This window comes from Paramisgurnus dabryanus, chromosome 12, assembly GCF_030506205.2.
Source record: "Paramisgurnus dabryanus chromosome 12, PD_genome_1.1, whole genome shotgun sequence".
In the NCBI taxonomy this organism is placed as follows: Eukaryota; Metazoa; Chordata; class Actinopteri; order Cypriniformes; family Cobitidae; genus Paramisgurnus; species Paramisgurnus dabryanus.
The window spans coordinates 5,946,347-5,969,573 of NC_133348.1; the positions used below are offsets into that span (position 1 = coordinate 5,946,347).

General features: G+C 39.4%; 1 protein-coding gene across 1 annotated transcript in view; it reads left to right on the forward strand.

Annotated features, from left to right (window-relative positions):
• The window catches only part of LOC135738297 (apolipoprotein(a)-like), a 28,115-nt gene extending 13,421 nt beyond the window's left edge, over positions 1-14,694 (forward strand). The window contains exons 15-27 of the mRNA XM_073811488.1: positions 2,279-2,403; positions 4,416-4,542; positions 4,638-4,756; positions 4,833-4,995; positions 6,315-6,439; positions 8,134-8,260; positions 8,348-8,466; positions 8,540-8,705; positions 9,283-9,401; positions 13,246-13,366; positions 14,017-14,135; positions 14,212-14,374; positions 14,490-14,694. Of these exons, the coding sequence (XP_073667589.1) occupies positions 2,279-2,403; positions 4,416-4,542; positions 4,638-4,756; positions 4,833-4,995; positions 6,315-6,439; positions 8,134-8,260; positions 8,348-8,466; positions 8,540-8,705; positions 9,283-9,401; positions 13,246-13,366; positions 14,017-14,135; positions 14,212-14,374; positions 14,490-14,604 (1,708 nt within the window). The 3' untranslated portion in view covers positions 14,605-14,694. The remainder of the gene's footprint in view (positions 1-2,278; positions 2,404-4,415; positions 4,543-4,637; positions 4,757-4,832; positions 4,996-6,314; positions 6,440-8,133; positions 8,261-8,347; positions 8,467-8,539; positions 8,706-9,282; positions 9,402-13,245; positions 13,367-14,016; positions 14,136-14,211; positions 14,375-14,489) is intronic.
• The last annotated feature ends 8,533 nt before the right edge of the window (positions 14,695-23,227 follow it).

Here is a 23,227-nt window from a genome sequence, read left to right on the forward strand (position 1 = left end):
GTTCCAATCCGCCGGAAAAGGCGGATTCCTCCACGTCCATCGGACGCGCCGGCGACTCAGGACGCGCCGGCGACTCAGGACGCGCCGGCGACTCAGGACGCGCCGGCGACTCAGGACGCGCCGGCGACTCAGGACGCGCCGGCGACTCAGGACGCGCCGGCGACTCAGGACGCGCCGGCGACTCTGGAGACTTGGGGGAAGTAGATGGTACTGATTGCATGGGAGAGGTGTTCTTCCTCCTCGTCTTCCGTCTAGGACGAGGAGCGGAAAGCGCCGGAGGAGTGGGAGACAGCACGGCCGGGCCACACAACTCCGTAGATGATCCACCCGACGCCGAGTCCCAGGAGGCATGTCTCTCACGTTTCCCCCTGAGACTGTCGGGTGGACAGGACAACGGTGGCAGAGACGAGAGGGGCCTGTCTGACGAAAACACTCCCACTCGCCGACGCTCCGAGATGGTTGCCAGAGGGGCTGGAAAAGGAATCCTTCCTTCATGGAAAGCCCCTCTGGCCGTGGCACCTCTCCACGCGTTGCTTCCCCCGCGTCGAACCAGTCTTGTGCCTTTGAAAGCCGCATAGTCGATGTTGGGGTTGAGGTCCATAGTCCGCTGGGTTTTGTTAGGCGTTGGTATTCTGTCACGGCTGGAACACGAGGAAGACAGGAAAACCCAAACGCAGACTTAAAATAAAGAATACTTTAATTGAACAAACACTCAGAACCAAAAACACCCACGAGGGGGTAAAACATTACAGTAACAAACACGAGAACTAAACTGAGTAACATAAACACTGAGAACACTAAACTTCATAAACATACACAAGACCAGGACCGGGAATACACGCTAGAAACTTGCAGGGAATACAGACGAATACCAACGCACGGAGGACAGGACAGAAGGGTATTAAATAGGGAGTTCTAATAACATACACCTGGAGCTAAATCAAACATAAGGGAGCGGGAAACAATTCACGAACCCTGAGAGAAACGTGGACCGCGGAAGGGCATGTCACACAACTCTCTCTCAGGGCAGACACGTACTGTCACCACCTAATCTCTCAAACTCGGATAAAACAAGAAATAGAGAGATCAGGTCATGACAACACTAACCTAACGGATTATTAGGAACACAATACTAATACTGTGTTTTACCCCCTTTCGCCTTCAGAATTGCCTTAATTCTACGTGGCATTGATTCAACAAGGTGCTGAAAGCATTTTTTAGAAATTTTGGCCCATATTGATAGGATAGCATCTTGCAGTTGATGGAGATTTGTGGGATGCACATCCAGGACACGAAGCTTCCGTTCCACCACATCGCAAAGATGCTCTATAGGGTTAAGATCTGGTGACTGTGGGGGCATTTTAGTACAGTGAACTCATTGTCATGTTCAAGAAACCAATTTGAAATGATTCGAGCTTTGTGACATGGTGCATTATCCTGCTGGAAGTAGCCATCAGAGGATGGGTACATGGTGTTCATAAAGGTATGGACATGGTCAGAAACAATGCTCAGGTAGGCCGTGGCATTAACTACAAAATTTTTCCAGTCTTCAACTGTCCAATTTTGGTGAGCTTGTGCAAATTGTACCCTCTTTTTCCTATTTGTAGTGGATATGAGTGGTACCCGGTGGGGTCTTCTGCTGTTGTAGCCCATCCGCCTCAAGGTTGTGTGTGTTGTGGCTTCACAAATGCTTTGCTGCATACCTCGGTTGTAATGAGTGATTATTTCAGTCAAAGTTGCTCTTCTCAGCTTGAATCAGTCGGCCCATTCTCCTCTGACCTCTAGCGTCAACAAGGCATTTTCGTCCACAGGACTGGCGCATACTGGATGTTTTTCCCTTTTCACACCTTTCCTTTGTAAACCCTAGAAATGGTTGTGCGTGAAAATCCCAGTAACTGAGCAGTTTGTGAAATACTCAGACCGGCCCATCTGGCACCAACAAACATGCCACGCTCAAAATTGCTTAAATCACCTTTTTTCCCATTCTGACATTCAGTTTGGAGTTCAGGAGATTGTCTTGACCAGGACCACACCCCTAAATGCATTGAAGCAACTGCCATGTGATTGGTTGATTAGATAATTGCATTAATGAGAAATTGAACAGGTATTCCTAATAATCTTTTAGGTGAGTGTATTATTTCAATGCATTCTTTGGCACCTTTGAACTCAAAACAAACATTTTTAGAGCATCTAAAAACAGTACATTGTATGTTTCTGGAATGACAAAAGTAATATGAGGTGAAATATTGATTTAACATGAAGAATTTTTCCATTCCAGTGGCCTAGAAGAGAACTACTGCAGAAACCCTGATAGTAAAAAAGGTCCCTGGTGTTACACCAAAGATCCTGAGACCCGCTGGGAATACTGCAGTGTGCCCATTTGTAAAGATCCATCTAGACCTGGTCTGTACTGAACTAGTACTGCACTTATTAGAGTATATCAATGTAGATTCTGGTACAAAATCATGTTTTTAAGTACAGACGCTCTTAGAGGCCATGAACTACTGTATTTTCCTGACATGTTTTATTGTGAGCATGACATGAATGGTTCGCTATATGATATTCTAACATACTAAAAACTGCAACTTTATCATTGTAGGCACTATAATGATGCTGGAAATATGCCCAATTGTGTAGCCAGCCAATGGACCAGGGGCCTCATTTATAAAACTGTGCGTAGGATCCTTACTAAAAGTCTACGTATGCACAAAGGCCAAAAATAGTGTATGCAAAAAATATTCAGATTTATAAAACCATGCATACGCACACCACCAAGCAATTTTCCTTTTATAAATCACAGATCCCCTGAAACGCACGTGAATCTGCCTCATATCCCACCTTACATACGCCCATTTTTACCATAAATAGTCAATGCAAATCAATATCCTCATATTAATGAGACTGGCATCCAATTTATAGTTCGTAAGCTAAATGCGCCCAGCCAATAAACGCAAGCATTACACACGGGGGTCACCGCAGCATTTATATATTTTTACAGCAATTATATGCCTACACCTTGCCAAAATCACAGCATAAAATGAGAGGTATCACTTAAATAAAATATATATGTGTGTATTCTGCTCTTTTTGTGCACGTGTCTGATATATGCGGACTGTTCTCCAGCAGTTCTACTTTACAAACAGCAGACATATAAAAAAATTAATATTTAAATTTAAAAACATAAATTAATTTCCTTTTAGCTACAGACTTGCATTAACTTGTACACGTGTGAGTAAATATTTATTTTATTGTAATAGGCGAACACATGCAGGTTTTGTTATGAACATCATAATTAGGACTATTATAAAGATAACATAGAGAGAAACCATTGTCCGGGAGCTTGATGGCTGTATTTTCACACTTTGACATTTGATGATAAAAATGCACAGTAATTAAGGAAAATATTTGGTTATTCACTGCAAAAAAACATTTTCTTAGTATTTTTGTCTTGTTTTCAGTAAAAATATCTAAAAATTCTTAAGATGCTTTTTCTTGATGAGCAAAACGACGCAAGAAAATAAGTCTAGTTTTTAGACAAAAATATCAAATTAAAGTGATTTTGTTACCCCATCTGCAGATTTTTTTTGCTTGTTTTATGCACAAAATCACTTAAATTTGATATTTTTGGTCTTATTTAGACTTATTTTCTTGGGTCGTTTTGCTGATCAAGAAAAAACATTTTAATTTAAGAATTTTTAGATATATTTACTAAAAACAAGACAAAAATACTAAGATACTACTTTTTTTGAAAATCATTTTTTGCGGTGTTTACACTGTGTTCTGGGGTTATCTAATGGATATTTGATGCTATCCATCTGTCGGGGCCATCTCGCACTCCTGTAGTGGACAACGTCATCTGTGTCGCCAAATCCCATTAATTGCGCACATTTTTAGCCCCGTTTTGTGCGTACGCACGCTTTATAAATGAGGCCCCAGGACTGGGACCATTTGTATGGTTATAAAATTTAGTTTGATAGATGGCAAATTACGGAGCCCCTTAGGGGACATGGATCAAAAATTAAATTAAATTAAAAGTTTAGTTTCGATAGTTTCACGTGCGCGCGTGAAAGTTTCACGTGAGCACGCAAAAGTAAACTTTAAAAAAAGTCTGCACATGAAGGTTTTGCGTAAGCACATGAAGTTTCACGTGAGCACATGAAACTAAACTTTAGATTTTTTTATTCCAATGTCACCTTAAGGGCACGGTAGCAAATAAATGATCAAGGCAGAAAAATTGTTATGTAAAGTTACAATACAGTAACATCAATGTTGACATCTTCAGAAATATTTGTTAAAATTTCCAAAAATGAAGTCATGATCATTAAAAACAAGGCAAAATACAACCTCTGTTTTGCTGGAGCAGTCTAATGCTTGTTTCCTGTGATGTCACACTTTTGTATCTGATCTTGCTCTAGCTGCAGATGAATGTATGCAATGCAGAGGAGAAGACTACAGAGGCACGATCTCCGTCACTGAGAGTGGATACACCTGCCAACGCTGGGACTCTCAGAGACCACACAAACACAAATTCATCACTTCAGTGTGAGAAATGTTCACTTATACAGCATGAATGAGATATTCTTTAGATTTGTTAAAGTTCTTCAGATTTGTTAAAGTACACAATATGTGTTTTGTAGTTTACATGAGGAGGCCTTGGAGGAGAACTATTGTAGAAACCCTGATGAAAAGCGGAGGCCCTGGTGCTATACCACAGATCCGTCCAAACGCTGGGAATTCTGCTCTATTCCTGAATGCGGTAAACTTCACTACTGTCAGACTGAAATTGACTTCAAATATTCAGTTCATCAACTACTGGTAAATTTTTCTTGTAGCAACTGAACACACAATTGTACAAAAAGAGTTCAAATGTGCCACTGGAAAAGGACGCTCCTATAGGGGCAAGATTTCTGTGACTGTTTCAGGGAAAACCTGCCAGAAATGGTTATCTAACATTGCTAGACTGCATTCTACACTTCCGGAAGACTTCCCATGTGGGTAAGAATCACTGCAACAGTTTAAATGATTACCTTTTGAGGGTGACTGAAATGTTGACTTTTGCTAGAAATGTTAAATTTACTTTAAATTCACTCCCAAGAAATAGGTTTGTCACTTTTTTGCAAATGACAAAATCTTGCACATAAATGATTCACAGATAAATAAAATGAGAATTACACAAATAAAATTGACTAGTATGCAAAAAATCAGATACAGTCATTTTTGTCTACATCAAATTCCCTTAAAATCAGCCACCATGACCAAGGACTGCCCAAGAGGCCACATGACTGACACTTAAAGTATTAGTCCATTTTCTTAAAAGAAAAATCCAGTTAATTTACTCACCACCATGTCATCCAAAATGTTGATGTCTTTCTTTGTTCAGTCAAGAAGAAATTATGTTTTTTGAGGAAAACATTGCAGGATTTTTCTAATTTTAATGGACTTTAATAGAACCCAACATTTAATACTTAACTCAACACTTAACAGTTTTTTTCAACGGAGTTTCAAAGGACTATAAACGATCCCAAACGAGGCATAAGGTTCTTATCTAGCGAAACGATTGTCATTTTTGACAAGAAAAATACAAAATATGTACTTTTAAACCACAACTTTTCGACTTGGTCCGCTCCAGCGCGACCTAACGTAAAAGCGTGGTGACGTAGGGAGGTCACGTGTAACATATATAAAATGCACATTTGCGTACCATTGTAAACAATAAACTGACACAAAAACATTAATTAGTATCAGTTGACATACTACAACGTCGGAACGGTCCTCTTTCTCAACACATGTAAACACTGGGGCGGAGTTTCGCGTTCGTCCTCTGTGACCTCTTGACGTGATGACGTATTGCGTCGGGTCACGCTAGCACATCACGACCAGATCTAGACGAGAAGTTGTGCTTTAAGAGTGTATATTTTTTATTTTTATTGTCAAAAATGACAATCGTTTTGCTAGATAAGACCCTTATGCCTCGTTTGGGATTGTTCATAGTCCTTTGAAACTCCGTTGAAAAAAAACGTTAAGTGTTGAGTTAAGTATTAAATGTTGGGCTCTATTAAAGTCCATTAAAATTAGAAAAATCCTGCAATGTTTTCCTCAAAAAACATAATTTCTTCTCGACTGAAGAAAGAAAGACATCAACATTTTGGATGACATGGTGGTGAGTAAATTATCTGGATTTTTCTTTTAAGAAAATGGACTAATCCTTTAAAATGTTTCGATTTGTGTCTCGTCATGTTAAGGGGTGTGGAGATTTCACCACAATAACAGACTGGTGTGCTTCTGCTTTAACATTAAGGACAATGTAATTGCAGAGGTCTTGAAGGGAACTACTGCAGGAACCCTAATAATAGAAAAGGTCCCTGGTGTTTCACTACAGACCCTAGGACCCAGTGGGAATACTGCGATGTACCCAATTGTGAAGATCCGCCTAGACTTGGTCTGTATTATTAAATGTCTCAAATGCATTACATAAAACATAGATTCTATATTAAAACAAAGACTATAGAAATACAAGATACTGCAGTATTACTATGAATGTGAGAATGAATTGTTATCATATAATAGCCATTTCTAAGTGTGAGGTAATGTAGAAAATTATGAAACGATGGGTACATTTGCTTTTACCTTAATCATCGATTTTACTTCAGCTGAAATCTGCAAATTTACTGTGTCTTTGTAGACACTAATGATGCTAAATATGTGGTCAGTTTTCTTACGTAAGACATAATCCACGGCTAGCCATGCATTAAAGGATTTTAATGCACAACGTTGAGGCCCCTTCGCATCGGGTAGTTGCCTCTGCGTTGTGCATTAAAATCCTTTAATCCTTTAAGTCACTTTCAGTGACTTTTTGCACCAAAGACAGAAGAATTGTGATTTCGAGATCTACTCTGCTTCTTTTATCACGTATGATGTTGTATTTTGTAATGTGATGTTTTATACCTGACACATCAAACTTGCAACGTTGTATTCACGTCCAGCGGTAGACTATACAGAGGCATAAAACTCCCGCAATGTCTTGTTTAAAAGAGAAGCAGAGTAGATCTCCAAATCACAATTGACCTATGGCTAAGCCACGCCCCCAAACGCGATGATCCAATCACAGTGCGTTAGCTAATACACTTGGACATTCTCTGCTTTCACGGCCATTGAAATGCATTGCAGTTAGTCAGTTTTCATTCATTTTATATGTTTTTTCTTGTCATTTTAAGTTTAAACTCTGACACTAAGTATCTCGAGATGCTGGGCGACTTTGTGTATTTTTACCCGTATTTTTACCCTTTCCCAAGCCACATCTCAACCGAAATAAGTGTCTGCTCTGTATTAAGTTATGCGGTAAACCACAACACCAACTAAACGTGGATAAATTAAACAAGGATGTCTACATCTGTTCTAAGCTAATTCAACAATGTATTTGAGCGTTATCTTTAACATCTCTAATGTAACGTTTGCCTAATATTAGAAAATGTTAACGTAAGCTGCGTTGTACATCATGTCACTTAGCTTCATTAATGTATCTGTAAATAACCGAGACAACAAATGTTATTTGTAATAGCATGTTGTGCAGATAGGTACTCTTGGTAAACATGGTAAGAAGGCTTGTCCTGAAAACGTATGCAACTTAGACCTGTACATATTTAATTTGATCATGATGCGATTTATCGCGTTTACACTGTGACCTGTACATTTTTGCGTGGAGCTGAAGCTTTTCATCGACCTTTTCAACAATAAAATTATTGATATAACCCTCCAATGCATAGTTAATTCCGTTTTGGTGACTTCGACGTGATATTTAGTCTTTCTGTCTCCAAAAATCATCAATTGCCTCCTGTGAAATGTCTCCTACTGTGACAGCTGCCATAGCGCCTGTGACCGAATGTTGATTGTTTGTCCGAGTGAGTGGAGGGGGCGTGGCTTATCCATAGGTCAATTGTTCTGTCTTTGGGGCAAAAAGTCACTGAAAGTGTTAACTGCAAATTTAGTTTAAAGTCGTAGAGTTTAAAAAAGAGACGCACACAGGTACTCGCACACGCATCTCAAAAATAATGTTATGATCATAAAAAGACAAGACAGAAAAAATCTTACCCCTTGTTTTCTGAAGATGTCACACTCTTGTATATCTTGCTCTAGCTGTAAATGAATGTTTGCACTGCATTGGAGAAAACTACAGAGGCAACATCTCCATCACTGAGAGGGGACACACCTGCCAACGCTGGGACTCTCAGACGCCACACAAACATCTTTATGTTCCTCCACTGTGAGAAATTATAACTTACTTAGGATGAATGAGATATTCTTTAAAGATTTATTAACAACACACAAAATGTGAATTTGTTTTTTGTAGTTCAGATGACATGCACCTGGAGGAGAATTATTGTAGGAACCCTGATAGAAAACCTAGGCCTTGGTGCTATACCACAGATCCATCCAAAGGCTGGGAATTCTGCTCGATTCCTAAATGTCGTAAGCTTCACTCCTGTCAGCCTGAAATCTATGTGTTAAATTTTCAATTGGGTTATTGGTCATCTTTCTTTAGTAGGAACTAAACCACCCACAATTGAACCAACGTTCACCTGTGCTACTGGAGATGGCAGCTCCTACAGAGGTTCTATTTCTGTGACCAAATCAGAAAAAAATTGTCAGCGATGGACATCTAATATTTCTAAGATATCTTCCACACTTCCAGAAGACTACCCATGCAGGTAAGTATTACTACAACAGTTAGAATAAGCACATGTATTTTTACACAAAAATACTTTCATCATTATTTAATTGAATTTCTTCATTTAACATTGTTGTGTGTAGGCTATGTTGATTTTTATGTTACAAAAAAGAAACATTTTTAGAATTACTTCAATTTAAAAAATAGCATTCTTAAATTCAATGCGAGAAAAATGCTGTTTCGGTCAACGTGCCAATTTCTGGGATGACGTTTCATGTAATGGATAGGGAGCCGGCTGTTATTTGAAAAATAATGGCTGCCTGTACATTATCTTGATTATTACATGGTTATGTACCTTATTAAGTATGGTAAGGAAAAATATCTTATTTCATATTTTTAACTAATACAAACATAGAAAATGCTTACTTTCGGATTTAATATAAGACGTTCAAATGTCACAAACACACTATTTGATTTATTAATTTGTAAATATTATATAATATCATACATGTTATGAAAACACATATTTATATTTATGTTTTTGTGTAATATTAAATCGAGCATTTCAAAGAGCCGTGTAATAAACTGATTTAACATGAAGAATTATTCCATTCCAGTGGCCTTCAAAGGAACTACTGCAGGAACCCTGATGGTAAAAAAATGCCCTGGTGTTACACCACAGACCCTAAGATCGAGTGGGAATACTGCGATGTCCCTGTTTGTGAAGATAAAACTGGTTTGTACTGAAGCAGTCATTACATGACTCAAACTGTAGATTCTGGTTTAAAATCATTTGTTTACACTGATTTTTGTCTTCTTTTCCAGTATAAATATCTAAGATTTCTTAAATTGAGATTAATTAATTTGATAAGCAAAGTGGTTTAAGATTTTAAGTCTTGTTTAGAGGATTTAAGAGGTTTATGGGTAAGAGGTCTTCCATCACTTCCGGTTGGGGAAACGCTGTGCACGTTTGGCTGCTGCTCCACGCTGGACTTGTTTGTTTGTTTGTTTACTCTTTCACTATTTTTCTTAAGCCTGTAAAGTAGGTCTCTGGATCTTACTTTCCACCTGTTTTGCATCTCGGACTACGCTAAAACTGGATTTAATTTTATGCCAAACTGGATTTAATTCTACTTGTCCTGGTGTGCATTTTGTCGCTGCTGGAGATCTCTCAGCTGTTGGCGCTGCGAGCCCTCTCACCCCTCTGTCCCCCATCTAATCTAACTTACTTTGAGTTAACACTCTTCTATCAGTCGTTTCCTAGCTTAATGTTTGGTTGGGTAGCTTTCTTCTCCGTAAGCTTTTATAGATGTTGTGATGGCAGCGGTTCTGGCTAACGTGGTCCTGCTGATAGCTGGTTTTCTCGCGACTAATGTTAATACACCAAAAGCGTCTTTATTTGCCTTTTCTCTGGGTCCTGTTATCTTTGGATTACTTGCAAACATGGGTGCCAGTTACCTGGCTTGTGAACTCAACGCACTTAATACACACCCACGGCTCGACCCTGCGTCTTATGAGCGTTGCCGCTCACTTGAGATCCTCTGTCGACCCCTTTAAGTGCACCGATCAGTTCGTAGGCTTTTTGATGTTTACCAGACAACGTGTATTTGGTCAATAAATAGAGCTTAGATCAAATCGCAATGCCTGCAAACTGACTCTCACCCACCACGATCCCTTACATACATGAATAAGTCTGACCCTAGCCCAGCTGGAAACATAGAGGCGCAAAACCATTTTGCTTTACTCAACTGTCACTCCATCACGGATTAGGGCCCCTATTTGAATGAACTAACTACTGACTACAATTTGGATATGTTATTTCTTACCGTGACTTGGCAAACACCGAACGACTTTCTGCATCTAAATCTGCTTACACCAAACTCTATGGCACTCTCCCAGTTAGACTTTCACAGTACGAAGTCTTTTGAATATATGGTTCTAAAGGTGGGCTCAAAATGTCCCCTCATAATCATCCTAATCTATAGGCCACCCAAGCAGCATAATGACTTTTTCTCTGAACTCAGTGAATTACTAACCTTAACTTGTACTACATCCTCTAAAGTCATCTTACTTGGTGACTTTAATATACATGTTGACGTTACCTGTCCTGCACCAATAGCACTCAGCTTAAGTCTACACAACTCTCCGAATTACTAAACTCTGCCCATACGTCAGTAGACGCGATTCCGCCTCATTTGCACATCTGGTACGCGCGAATTGAGCAATTTGAACTTTGGTGGAAAAAAGTGCCGCGTGATGTGATTACAGAAAGCAACCGGAGTCGCAGAAGGCACTCCCATGACATGAACTTTCGTGTGAATGTCTCGATGACTAGAATTTTACGCGCGAATGAAGCAAGGAAACTCAAAATGTTCAAGTGGCAAACTAGACGCGATAGACGCGACTTTGAAGCCTCAAACGCGGCTGGTGTTAACCCACGGTAAGAATTCTTGCTGTGGGTTAACACCAGCCACGTTTGAGGCGTCATATTCTTGCCACTTGAACATTCTGAGTTTACTCATTTTATTCGCACGTGAAATTCTAGTCATCGAGACATTCACATGGAAATTCGTATCATGGGAGGGGCTTCTGCGACTTCGCTCGCTTCCTGTAATCATGTCACTACTAGAGCAAGCTCCTGATTTGTAGACGCGGCACGTTTTTCTGCCAAAGTTAGCATTTTTTAACTCGTGTGTTTCCCGCAGCAACGCGGCATTTGCGCGAACAAGACGTGCGAATGAGGCAGAAACGCATCTACCGCGCCGTGATAAACGCCTCATTGGCGCCGCGAGACCTCCAGACGCGTGTCAACGCGTCTTCACATTGACTTAACATTGAATCACTCGCGCTTGACACCTCTACCGCGGCTGGTCTGAACCCAGCATTACATATTTATACTGATAAACAAGACAAAAATACTCAGTAAGAAAAAATTCATTTTTGCAGTGAGTAAGCAAAGAACCTTTAGGAGGATATTGACTACCCTGAAAACCCTAATAAGTTGACTGAACTCATTTGAGTGAGTAAAGTTGTTCCCTCAATTCAATTAAAGGGGACATTTCACAAGACTTTTTAAAGATGTAAAATAAATCTTTGGTGTCCCCAGAGTACGTATGTGAAGTTTTCGCTCAAAATACCATACAGATAATTTATCATAGCATGTTAAAATTGTCACTTTGTAGTACGAGCAAAATGTGCCATTTTGGGTGTGTCCTTTAAAATGCAAATAAGATGATCTCTGCACCAAATCGCAGTGTCGTGGTTGGATAGTGCAGATTAAGGGGTGGTATTATTATAATAAGTTCCCCTTCTGACATCACAAGGGAGCCAAATTTCAATGACCTATTCACATGTATCTTCATTATAGTGGAGAGAAATACAATAAATTGAATGTGGTTCATCTTGCATACCAAAGCAAACAACGATGACCTGAACGATGTAACATCAATAAACATCAATAATGCTACAAAGAGTGTAAATTTTAAAATTAAATCATTAAAAGTTTTCAGGTGCAAGGGTTTATGGGTATTGCTCACAGCATTTTGAACTAATAATTGGGCGGCACAGTGGCTCGGTGGGTAGCACTGTTGCCTCACAGCAAGAAGGTCACCGGGCAGGCTAGGGCAGGTGGCCTTCCTGTATGGAGTTTCTGCATGTTCTCCCTGTGTCATTGTGGGTTTACTCTGGGTACTCCGGTTTCCTCCCACAGGCCAAAACATGCAAGTTAGGCAAATTGGAGATACCAAAATTGTCCCTCCCCCAACCTGTGTATGGTTCAACTTGTCTGAATAAAACTTGTGTATGGATTAAAGGCGGAGTCCACAATGTTTGAAAAACGCTTTGGAAAAGGAGACGGGCCGACTACCAAAACACACTTATAGCCAATCAGCAGTAAGGAGTGTGTCTACTAACCGTCATCCTTGCCGGGTTGCGTATGTGAGGGGCGGGTCTATCAACAGAAGGTCCAGATTCTATTGGGGTAGGGGCGTGTTTGTTTAGGTGATTTCAAATATCAACATTGGCTTTCAAACATCGTGGACTCCGCCTTTAACTGGTTCTCGCCATGAATATAGCCGTAGATGCTGGAATGAGGTTAAGAAATAAAGGAAGAAGAAGAACTAATAATTAATTGCACTTGAATTTCTTATTAAGTTAAATGAACAAAAATAATTAAGTTATAGATCCAAAATGCTAAATCATGAATGGTTGACCTTTTTGGATACAAACCAGCATTAGGGCTTTCAGTGTATTATTTTCTCCTGGCAATCTTGACTCCACAAATAATTATTTTTCTTTATTTGGAAGTAATTTGTAAATGCAATATACTATACATATAAAAACAAGGATGTGTACTGTACATTTGTTTTCAAAGATTCAGTCAAGCTATAACCTACCATTTTATCATTGTAATAATGTTGAACATCTGATCAGTTTCAAAGTCAGCCAACTCGAGGGATCATCAAACATAAAATTATGTTTAAGAGATGGCAATATAATGGTTTGAGACCGACCAGAAATGTGCTCATATCCATTTTTAAGGAGATTGATTGTGTTATCATGTGTTTCCTGAACTGCTGCAGAAGAATGTACAAACTGCAAAGGAATCGAGTACAGGGGAAAGATCTCCACCACTGAGAATGGATACACCTGCCAACGCTGGGACTCTCAGAAACCCCACAAACATGGTTTCAACCCTGCATAGTAATAAATCTTTCTTATTCAGCATGAATAAGATGATGTTTCAAAATATAGGCCCAATTTCATTTCTACCCCTTACCCCCACACTTTCCCCTACCACTTTGTTTAGCGCGTTCAGGTGAAGGGATAGGGATGTCTTAATTCTCTATGTGACCTTTGTAAAGACAAATGTAACCTGCCCCGGACCCGCCCCTGACTCAAATTATCCCTGTTCCCCCATCTGATGGCGTCCTGGTTCCCCCGGTCTAATCGCATTCCAAAGACGGCATACCAGGGAAAACTCCTGGTGCTTCAAATTGCCAGTCCACTACAGCGATTGCGAACACACCGGGGAAACCAGAACATGAATAGATAGAGGACGAGAGTGCTAGCAGAGGGGTGTGTGGTGTGCTGCTTTTGGGCTTCCACTTTTTAGATTTTAGACTTTAATTAAACGTATATGACTATAGGTGAGGGTGGCATCTTTTAAGTTTTTGATAAACATTGCATCCACTTTGACGTATAGGGTATATGATGTAGTATGACGGTGTAGTAGTGGTGTCCCAGTTTTTCCCCATTCCACTCTGTTTTAAGGAGCAAGGGGAAGGGGTGAGGCGTAGGCGTAGGGGTATAAATTAGAATTGGGCCTTAGTACACAAAATATGCTTTTTTAGTTATTTTGAGCAGAACTTGGTGGAGAACTATTGCAGGAACCCTTCTAGAGACTCCAGGCCTTGGTGCTATACCACAGATCCAGACAAAAGATGGGAATACTGCTCTATTCCTCAATGCAGTAAGCTTTACTCTTGACACTCTGATATCAGTGTGTAAAAAATGCATTAATTAATTATTGATCATTTTTGTTGTAGCAAATAAACCACGCACAGTTGAACCTGAGCACACCTGTGTTTCTGGAGATGGAAGCTCCTACAGAGGTATGAGTTCCCAGACCAAATCATGGAAAACCTGCCGGTGGTGGAGTTCTATGTTTAACCACATAGATTCAAAATTTTCAGAGGATTACCCATGCAAGTAAGAACCAATGAAATTGTTTTAATGAACTGGTTTTGAGAAAGCTGTCAGGTTATGGATTCTGATGTAATGAAGTGAACTACTGCTTTAACATTAAGATTTTTTTTCATTCCAGTGGCATTGAATCGAACTACTGCAGGAACCCTGATAGTAGCCTAGGTCCCTGGTGCTACACCGGACACAGTAGTGACGATTGGGAATTCTGCGATGTACCCAGTTGTGAAGAGTAACCTGGACCTGGTGTGCACTGAAGTAGTCATTCAATTACTTAAAGTTATTACAAAAAATTTAGATTCGGTAAATAAAGTCAATGATAACAAGATGCTGCAGTTTTACTTTGACTGGAGGAATGTGCAAGGCTCACTACAGTAGCAAAACAAAAAACAAATAATAATAATAACTCCTTGAAGAACAATAGGGTCCTCACACCCCGGTGTGCTCGGGCCCTAAAAAGAGTAGAAAAGGGTCATATTATTCAATTTTGCCTGATATTTTTTTGGCAAAAACATTTGTAATATTATATGTTATTCAGTCAACCACTGACACGTGGATCAGGTCATTTAATGTTCGTCCATCAATGTGTTCTGAACCCTCAATTACTGTATCATTCAGTAATGCTTTCAAATAATTGTATTCCTAATTAAAAGTAAAATAAACTACATGGCAATTTAAGTCATGCAAAACTGAGAAAGTTTTAAATGTAACATAATACGCAAACAAAAACAACTGTTGCTTCTGTGTTTAAGTGTTTGTACTGCAGTAGTTCTCAAAATGTAAATAAAATACATTAACATATTATAAATTCTGTGTAATCAAACCTCAAAAAAGACAGCTACTAACCAGCAGCATTACATCTATGTATTTGAGGGGGGGCATGAATGGGTGGATCAATGCAGGACCATTTAATAAATAGAGAAACCCATAACAGAGAGCATCTTTGACTGGTGCTTTTGTTGTGTAGATTTTACTGGTCTTTGTGTGTTTTCAGTATTGCAATTGTTGTAAAAAAACAACATTCACTTGTGACCACATCTGGCATTTGCATATCAGAAATGTAGTACAGACTGTGACAGTGAGCAGTGAATGTTGTTTACATTTTTTAATCAGGATCCGTAACTATGGCATCATATTTTTGTTTAAGATGTAACTTTTTTAGTTTTCTTTCATGCTTTGTTCAATCCAGTCAACAAACTTGACACGGGCATAGACTCCAGTTTTTTTTGCTTTAGCACAATTAATCCCCCATGATGTCACACCATGTAGAACAAACTTGTTCTGGGCTTTGCAGACGAGAGGCCCACCGCTGTCACCCTAAATGTGTGGAAACAACATGCAAATCTTCATAAAATATCAACATTTGTGGGATTTAAGAGACTTGCCGTGCATGTTTTCTAACCTGACACCATGTTATATTACACACAATACGATGCTGAAGTTTTATGTCGTAACTGTGGGTCGTGCACAAACAACCTATTGGTTAATTTTTTATTTTGTAGGTAAGGGTCAGATCACCGGAACATGAATTAACAGTAATGCATTAAGACACAATAGGGAAGTTTGTGTACCCGATTCGAAGACTGATCTTCCAAGGCCAGGAGTGTGGTTTAGAAACGCATCCCCCAACAACTTGCTCTCCAAAGGAATGTTTAGGTTTTATTGCCGATTGTCCACATTTCAGACCTTTTGATGGAAATGTGCATCATGTGTATTTTACAGAGCTACATATTATCTGCTTAATGCATGTTACATATTTTACCAGTTACCACAAAAAATAGATTACAGGGAAAGGATGCACATTTTACTATAAGTTTTATTCATGTAATGGCTCTTTCAGTACAAACCAGATGTTTGAAAAAAAATCTGTAATTCTCGTCAAGACCTCTGGAATTAAATGATTATAATTTTAAAGGAAGAGTTTAAACAAAACTGAAAATTATTTATTCAAATCTGGTTTCATGTCCTCCCAGTGGAACCAGATTTTTACTTTTTAGGATAGAGGTGGTATATTGTGTTAAAGATTAGGGATGCACCGAATCCAGATTTTTTGGGTTCGGCCGAATACCGAAACCACTGTTTAAGATTCGGCCGAATCCAAATCTGAATACCGAATCCTACTCGCATCATTATTCCATTAACACAGTAAAACACATTAATGAAGTTAACCACATCCACAGAGGTGTATTTTTCATTTTGTTTGATTTTAACTGTAAAAAAAGGATAGGCACCATTATGACAGGATGACAAGTGGAAAAAACTATTTTGACAATTACCATAAGCCTATGCATAATGAAAGCGATGCGGTGTGATGCGCTAGTTTTTTCCAGGTGCGTCCAGGAAATGTGAACCGCCCCTAAGGCTCACCGAAAAAAAAATTATTATCTCCACGTCAGCACCCGATGTGTGTAATCAACGGCCGCGTGACGTCGACCAGCGTAACGCAAGCCAAGGGTTCGGTTCGGTGGAAAAAAATCTAAGATTCGCCCGAACCCGAACCCCGTCAAAAAGCCCAGTATTCGGCCGAATCCGAATCCTGGATTCGGTGCATCCCTAGTTAAAATGTCTTTTGTGTTCCACTAAAGCTATCAATATTCCCAACAATGTGAGGAAGTATATGCTATCGTGATTTATAAGCTAAATATAAGGTAAGAGTGCCACCTACTTCATTATAGCGGAAATATGGAATGCTGTAAAACAATTTCCTTGGCAGGGAAGCGTTTTCTCCTAAGGGCTCATTATAGTTGTGTGTAGGTCCCACGGTGTAGCGTTGGCTAAAACGGTGCATCTTTTTTTGTTGTTTATGTATTGGTTTCTCAATGTTTTTCTATTTTTTACCTTTTCTATTTTCGCTTGGGTTTAGGGCTAGAACATCTTTTTGTTACATAAAATGACATCCTAACCCAAACCCCAATTCTAACCCCAACTCCAAGCTACCATGGCTTAAAAATAGACAAAAACACAGAGAAACCTGTATATTAAATAACGTCCTGAATCTGAAATCTAACGCTAATCCTATGCAAAAAAATTTGAGAAACCAATAAATAAAATGACAAAAAAGATTCGCCGTTTTAAGTGAACGGGAAGGACTGGTGTATCATATGTATTGCATGAGTTTTCACACTTCGTGCTATTTATACGCATGAGAATTGGGTAGGTAAATAGACAGAGACTTGGCCCATTCTTACCGTCGCAAGCCGAAATGCCTATGAAGAAGATGCCTGATTTTCTTTTACCTGATTGGAGGGTTTTAGCTGACCAATCACAGCGTATGTGGTCTGCATAGAATGGACGAATTGTTACATATCTGGCGAGGTGCGTGTCCAGATACGCAGAGCTACCCAAAGCCTACTGCATAGCTATGGTGTAGAACCTACGCACGAGTATAAATTACACTTTAAAGGCGTTCTAAGCGAATCTGCGAGACGTTAGTTTTTGTTGACGTTTGAATTGTTTTCAAACAGACTTAGTAGCTAACTCCTCCCCCTACCTTCCGTGCTTTCATGAACGCGCCCAACCGCCACCCTCAAATCCTTTTTGTGGTTTATTGGCTGGAACACTTTGTTTTGTTTTGTGGTGCTATAGGTTTGGCCACTATGTTGTTATTGCCGTTTGTGAAGCCTGGGCTGTCTACAGAGATCGCGTTTTTTTACAGTTTGATCAGCGGACAGGCAGCAAGCAGATAGTGAGGAGATGTTTGCTGTATGTAACAAAAAAGCGGAGGACAATGTTATTATCTACTAAATTGGTTAAAATCACAATGAAATTAAATTGAAAAACTGTAATTCTCTTTGGAATTTTTTTTTACAAATGACTTATTTGTGAGTTTCATTATTTTGTGAAAATTCATGTGCCCTCATAATCTTTAATCAAAAATACAAATCTCCTTCTTGAAACAATTTATCTTTACTTACTGTCATGTGGTATGGCAGGGCACGGAAAAAATTGCCCTTTATGAAAGATTCACACAAGGCATCAGTGTTAACGCTTGTGACTGAAGTGTGGACCCAAAAGCACACATGATGTTATACCAGGGTGACCATACGTGCCATTCTTGCCGGACGCGTCCTGGCAAGGATTTCGGGCGCGTGTTCCGGAAGTTGTATGGATTGTGTTATGTTTGTCAGTCAATATTACTGTTACTGATCATGTCATTTATCAGAACTAGATATTTGTTTAGACATTATTTTCTTTTACCTAACATTAAACTATTTGTTTAATAAAATCGAACTCAAGGCTAGAAAAAACAAATAGTGGAGTGTCAGGTGACAAACAAAATAACTCAAAATACAATGAAGAGTCTCAATAGAATTATACCAAAACAAAATAAATGAACCACCCAATAAAATGCTAAAGAACCCACTGCGCAAAGTGACATCGGAGTGACGTCTTTTTCATGTAATTTTTGGACGTCCGAATCCGGTCCATAAAAGGGGTTGTTTTGTAACGCTCTTTTTTTCGACGTCTTCTACACGTCTAAATGTTGACATCCGTAGGACCTCCGTGTAAGGAAAAGAGACATGAAAAAAGCGAAAACAGGTGATTGTCCCTGCACTTCACCCATCCATTGCAACACCGAAACACTTCAGTCATTTCCTGCCGGCTGTGGGATTCAAACTATCGATCTCTGGGTTACAAGCAAGTCTCATTAACCACACAACCATATCTTTACATCGTATATAAGGCACACTTATTGCATTCATAGCATGAACTTAACATTGTGAGAATAGGTGAGAATATTTTCATGTTAAATTGTTAGTATGGTCATATACTTTTAATATAACGAACTACACATTTGATTACAGATTTTTAATTGTATGTTTAATTTAGATGAATTTGTATAATTCAAGAAAGCAGAAAAACAGTACTGTATAAATAATATCTATAGACTATTCGTAAGTATTAATCATGTTGGTACAATAATGCTGATATTTGTAAATAAACACATTTTTATAGGCCTAATCATGTAATATAGACATAGGCCTGTCATAGACGTCCAAATGACGTCCAAAAAATTACCCAGTTCAAACGTCAAATGTTGCCCGTAAATATGACGTCCAAGTAGGGTCATGGTTGGACGTCCAAATAGTGGATATAGTTTGGACGTCGAATAGATGTCCAGAATTGGTCATGGACCAACGGACTCAATATAGACATGATCTGCACGTCTATCCGACATCCTGTGTTTAGTGGGAAAGGAAACAAAATAAATAAAAAACAAACTTTAACACTGAAATATAAGAGCAAAAAATAGGGCAACAAAACCAAAGAAAAACACAAGCACTAGACTTCAATCAGATACACACGTGGGCACACACAAAAGTATTATATAACAGGCAAAGCAACAGCGCTTCAACAGCCATTTAATATCACACACAATACATACAACTGTATTGACGTTTTATATCATAACTTCAAAACGTAACTGTAAGTCGTGCACAAACCAGCTATGTGGTCATTTTATTTTAGAGATAAGAGTCAGATCACCGCCAGGGCCATGCAAAGACCCTTTGAGGGGCATGTTCTTAAAACTAAAAAAGGGCACCCCCTCCCCATAAAGAGCACATAATAATTGTCTCGAAACTTTATATTTATTCACTATTAATGACAATTATATAGATAATATATAGATATTCAGGGTATCAGGGCTTCTACATGCAGGACACTTTCCTTAAAACAATAAAAAAATAAATAAAACATTGTCAAAAGTACAGTTGCAGTTTAATTGTTCCTGAACTTATCCCTTCATATATATATATATATATATATATATATATATATATATATATATATATATATATATACACACACACACACACACAAACATTACATTCTGCGTGATAAAATACAGGTGCTGGTCATATAATAAGAATATCATCAAAAAGTTGATTTATTTCACTTATTAGTGAAACTTGTATATTATATTCATTCAGGGTCGGACTGGGAACAAAATTCGGCCCTGGCAATTTCCTCGTGAAACGGCCCACCACTGGACCGACGACACCCCCCCCCCCCCACTCCACACACAAGCCCACAGATACCAAAATCGCCTCTCTAACCCAATGCTTAGATTTATTGAACATTTATATTAATTTCAAAGTATAGTTAAAATTCAACCACCTCAAACTCTCTTTGCCATGAACAAAGCTGACACTGTTTGTCGAAGCACCACAAAAACACTTTACTATTTTTGCACTGTTATATGAAGCAATACTTGTGTAGATGACCCCTTTTATCAAACTCTATTGAATACAATAATATGTAAAGTATATTAATGATAGACAGTGCAGGTCTATAGATTATAAATAGGTCTATAGATTATAAATGTGACCGGTGTTATAATGGTTTATGTAGCTTTCTTCACTTTATATTAGATAGAGCAGAAGCAGTAAAAGTGCCTCTCTTTCTATTTCTCTCTTGCAGATTAAAAGATTACCATTTCTTATATCTAAAATGTTTGCTCAAAAAGCAAAGATGGTTAATTAATAATATTTATAAAAATATAAGAAAGAAAGTGCATTGTGACTTTCAAAACAAGAGCCAGTTGTTATAGCCTATAGCCATAGAAACCAGAGCTTTAACGCATTAGCGCCGACTGGTTGATCAGACCCAGGACCCGAAGCATAATTAAACTGGGACCGACCGAGACCCAACTGCCCCTTTAAAACATAGACCCGGAACTTTACGGGTCCTCTGTGAAGACCTCTAATGCATACAACTCTGCTCAAGTTCAGAAACATGGACACAACGTGACACTGAGCTTGCCTCGGCTCACACCCAATTCATAGAGAAACAGAGAGCACGCGAACACATACCGAACTCGTTGGAAGAGACACGTGCTCGCACTCAAATGTCATTATCAAATAGTGTCATTATCACGGAAGAACAAAAAAAGTTATGCCAGATATATTTGGGCGGTTGTTAATATACCTGGGCGACTTTTTCTCGCGGATCTTCTCCGCTCCCCCTTTCTTCTTTTTGGAGCCTCTGTTGTCCATAATGATTTTTCTTAAGTGCAAGGCTAAATGATGCGCTATCATCACTGTATATTTCCCCATAAACCTAGCAGCTGGACAAATCCATTTGAGGGGTGGGGCATGGGTGCGCGATCGTAACACACACTGAACCTGTCATGAAGAAGCCGAAAATATTTTCCTATCACCCTCCCCCAAATCCAAATGCAACTGCATTTATACATGACAGGCCGAAAATAAATAACTTAAACATTTTGGCATGAAAAAAAAAATCTCGGAGGCCACCGGCCCACGTGTCGACCGGCCCACCGGGCATTTGCCCGGTTGTACAGATTACCAGTCCGAGCCTGTATTCATTCATTATCAACAGACTGATATATTACAAATGTTTATTTCTTTCCATTTTGATAATAATTGACAACTAAGGAAAATCCCAAATTCAGTATCTCAGAAAATTTGACTATTATTTTAGACAAATACAAAGAAAGGATTTTTAGAAATCTGGGCCAACTGAAAAGTATGAACATGAAAAGTATGAGCATGTACAACACTCAATATTTAGTCAGGGCAATGCGGCGTGGCATAAAGTCGATCAGTCTGTGGCACTGCTCAGGTGTTATGACAGCCCAGATTAGCTGGCCAATTAAGAACAGGGATCCCATGGTCCTTAAACCAGGTACTGGTAGCTTCTGGCACTGTGTGCAGGTCATGTTAGAAAAAGTCCTGTTGGAAAATGAAATCTGCATAAAGTTTGTCAGCAGCAGGAAGCATGAAGTGCTCTAAAATTTCCTGGTATTCGGCTGCGTTGTACTTGGACCTCAGAAAACACAGTGGTCCAACACCAGCCGATGCCATTCCACCCCAAAACATCACTGACTGTGGAAACTTAACACTGGACCTCAAGCAACATGGATTGTGTGCCTCTCATCTCTTCCTCCAGACTCCGGGACCCTGATTTCTAAAGGAAATGCAAAATTTACTTTCATCAGAAAACATAACTTTGGACCACTCAGCAGCAGTCCAGTCCTTTTTGTCTTTGAGACGCTTCTGATGCTGTCTGTTGTTCAAGAGTGGCTTGACACAAGGGGCCCTATTTTAACGATCTGAAACGCAAGTGCGAAGCGCAACGCGCAAATGAGTTTGTGGGCGGATCTTGGGCGCTGTTGCTATTTTCCCGGCGTGAGAAATAACTCTTGCGCCGGGCGCAAATCAATAAGAGGTTGGTCTGAAGTAGGTTCATTATTCATAGGTGTGGTTTGGGCGTAGTGTCAAATAAACCAATCAGAACGCTATCCAACATTCCCTTTAAACGCAAGGGCGCAAGTTCCATTGCGGGTTGCTATTATTATGACGGATTTACCAGGCGTACGCCAGGAGCGGTTTACAGCTGAAGAGACCCACACGTTCTTGTAAGAGCAGTCAAAGACAGAGACGTTGTTCTGTATAGGGATAGAAGAAACCCGCCCAAATCAGCGTAGGTTAAACAGGCGTGAGAGGAAATAGCCACAGTCTCATCGGCTGGCATCCCCATCGTTGCGCCAAGCGCTACAATGATGCCAGGAGACGGGGGAATCCCAAGCTTGCCAGCATAAATCGTGCACGCCGTGTAACGGGAGGTGGATCTGCCTCTACACAGACGCCAGGAGAGGACATTGCTGCGTCCACCCTCACCGCTGAAAGGGTTCGGGGGCTTTGAAATCGGACCCAAGAAACGCAAGCAAGGTCCAACCCCAAAGTAAACGTACAAATCAAGTTCATATACATTAAGGTTTCTTATGAAAACATTTTAATTATTATTTACATAAAATAAACGTAATACAGCCACACAACAAACTTATTAAAATATTTTAATTGTTATTTGCATGAGAATTTTTTAACGCAGCCA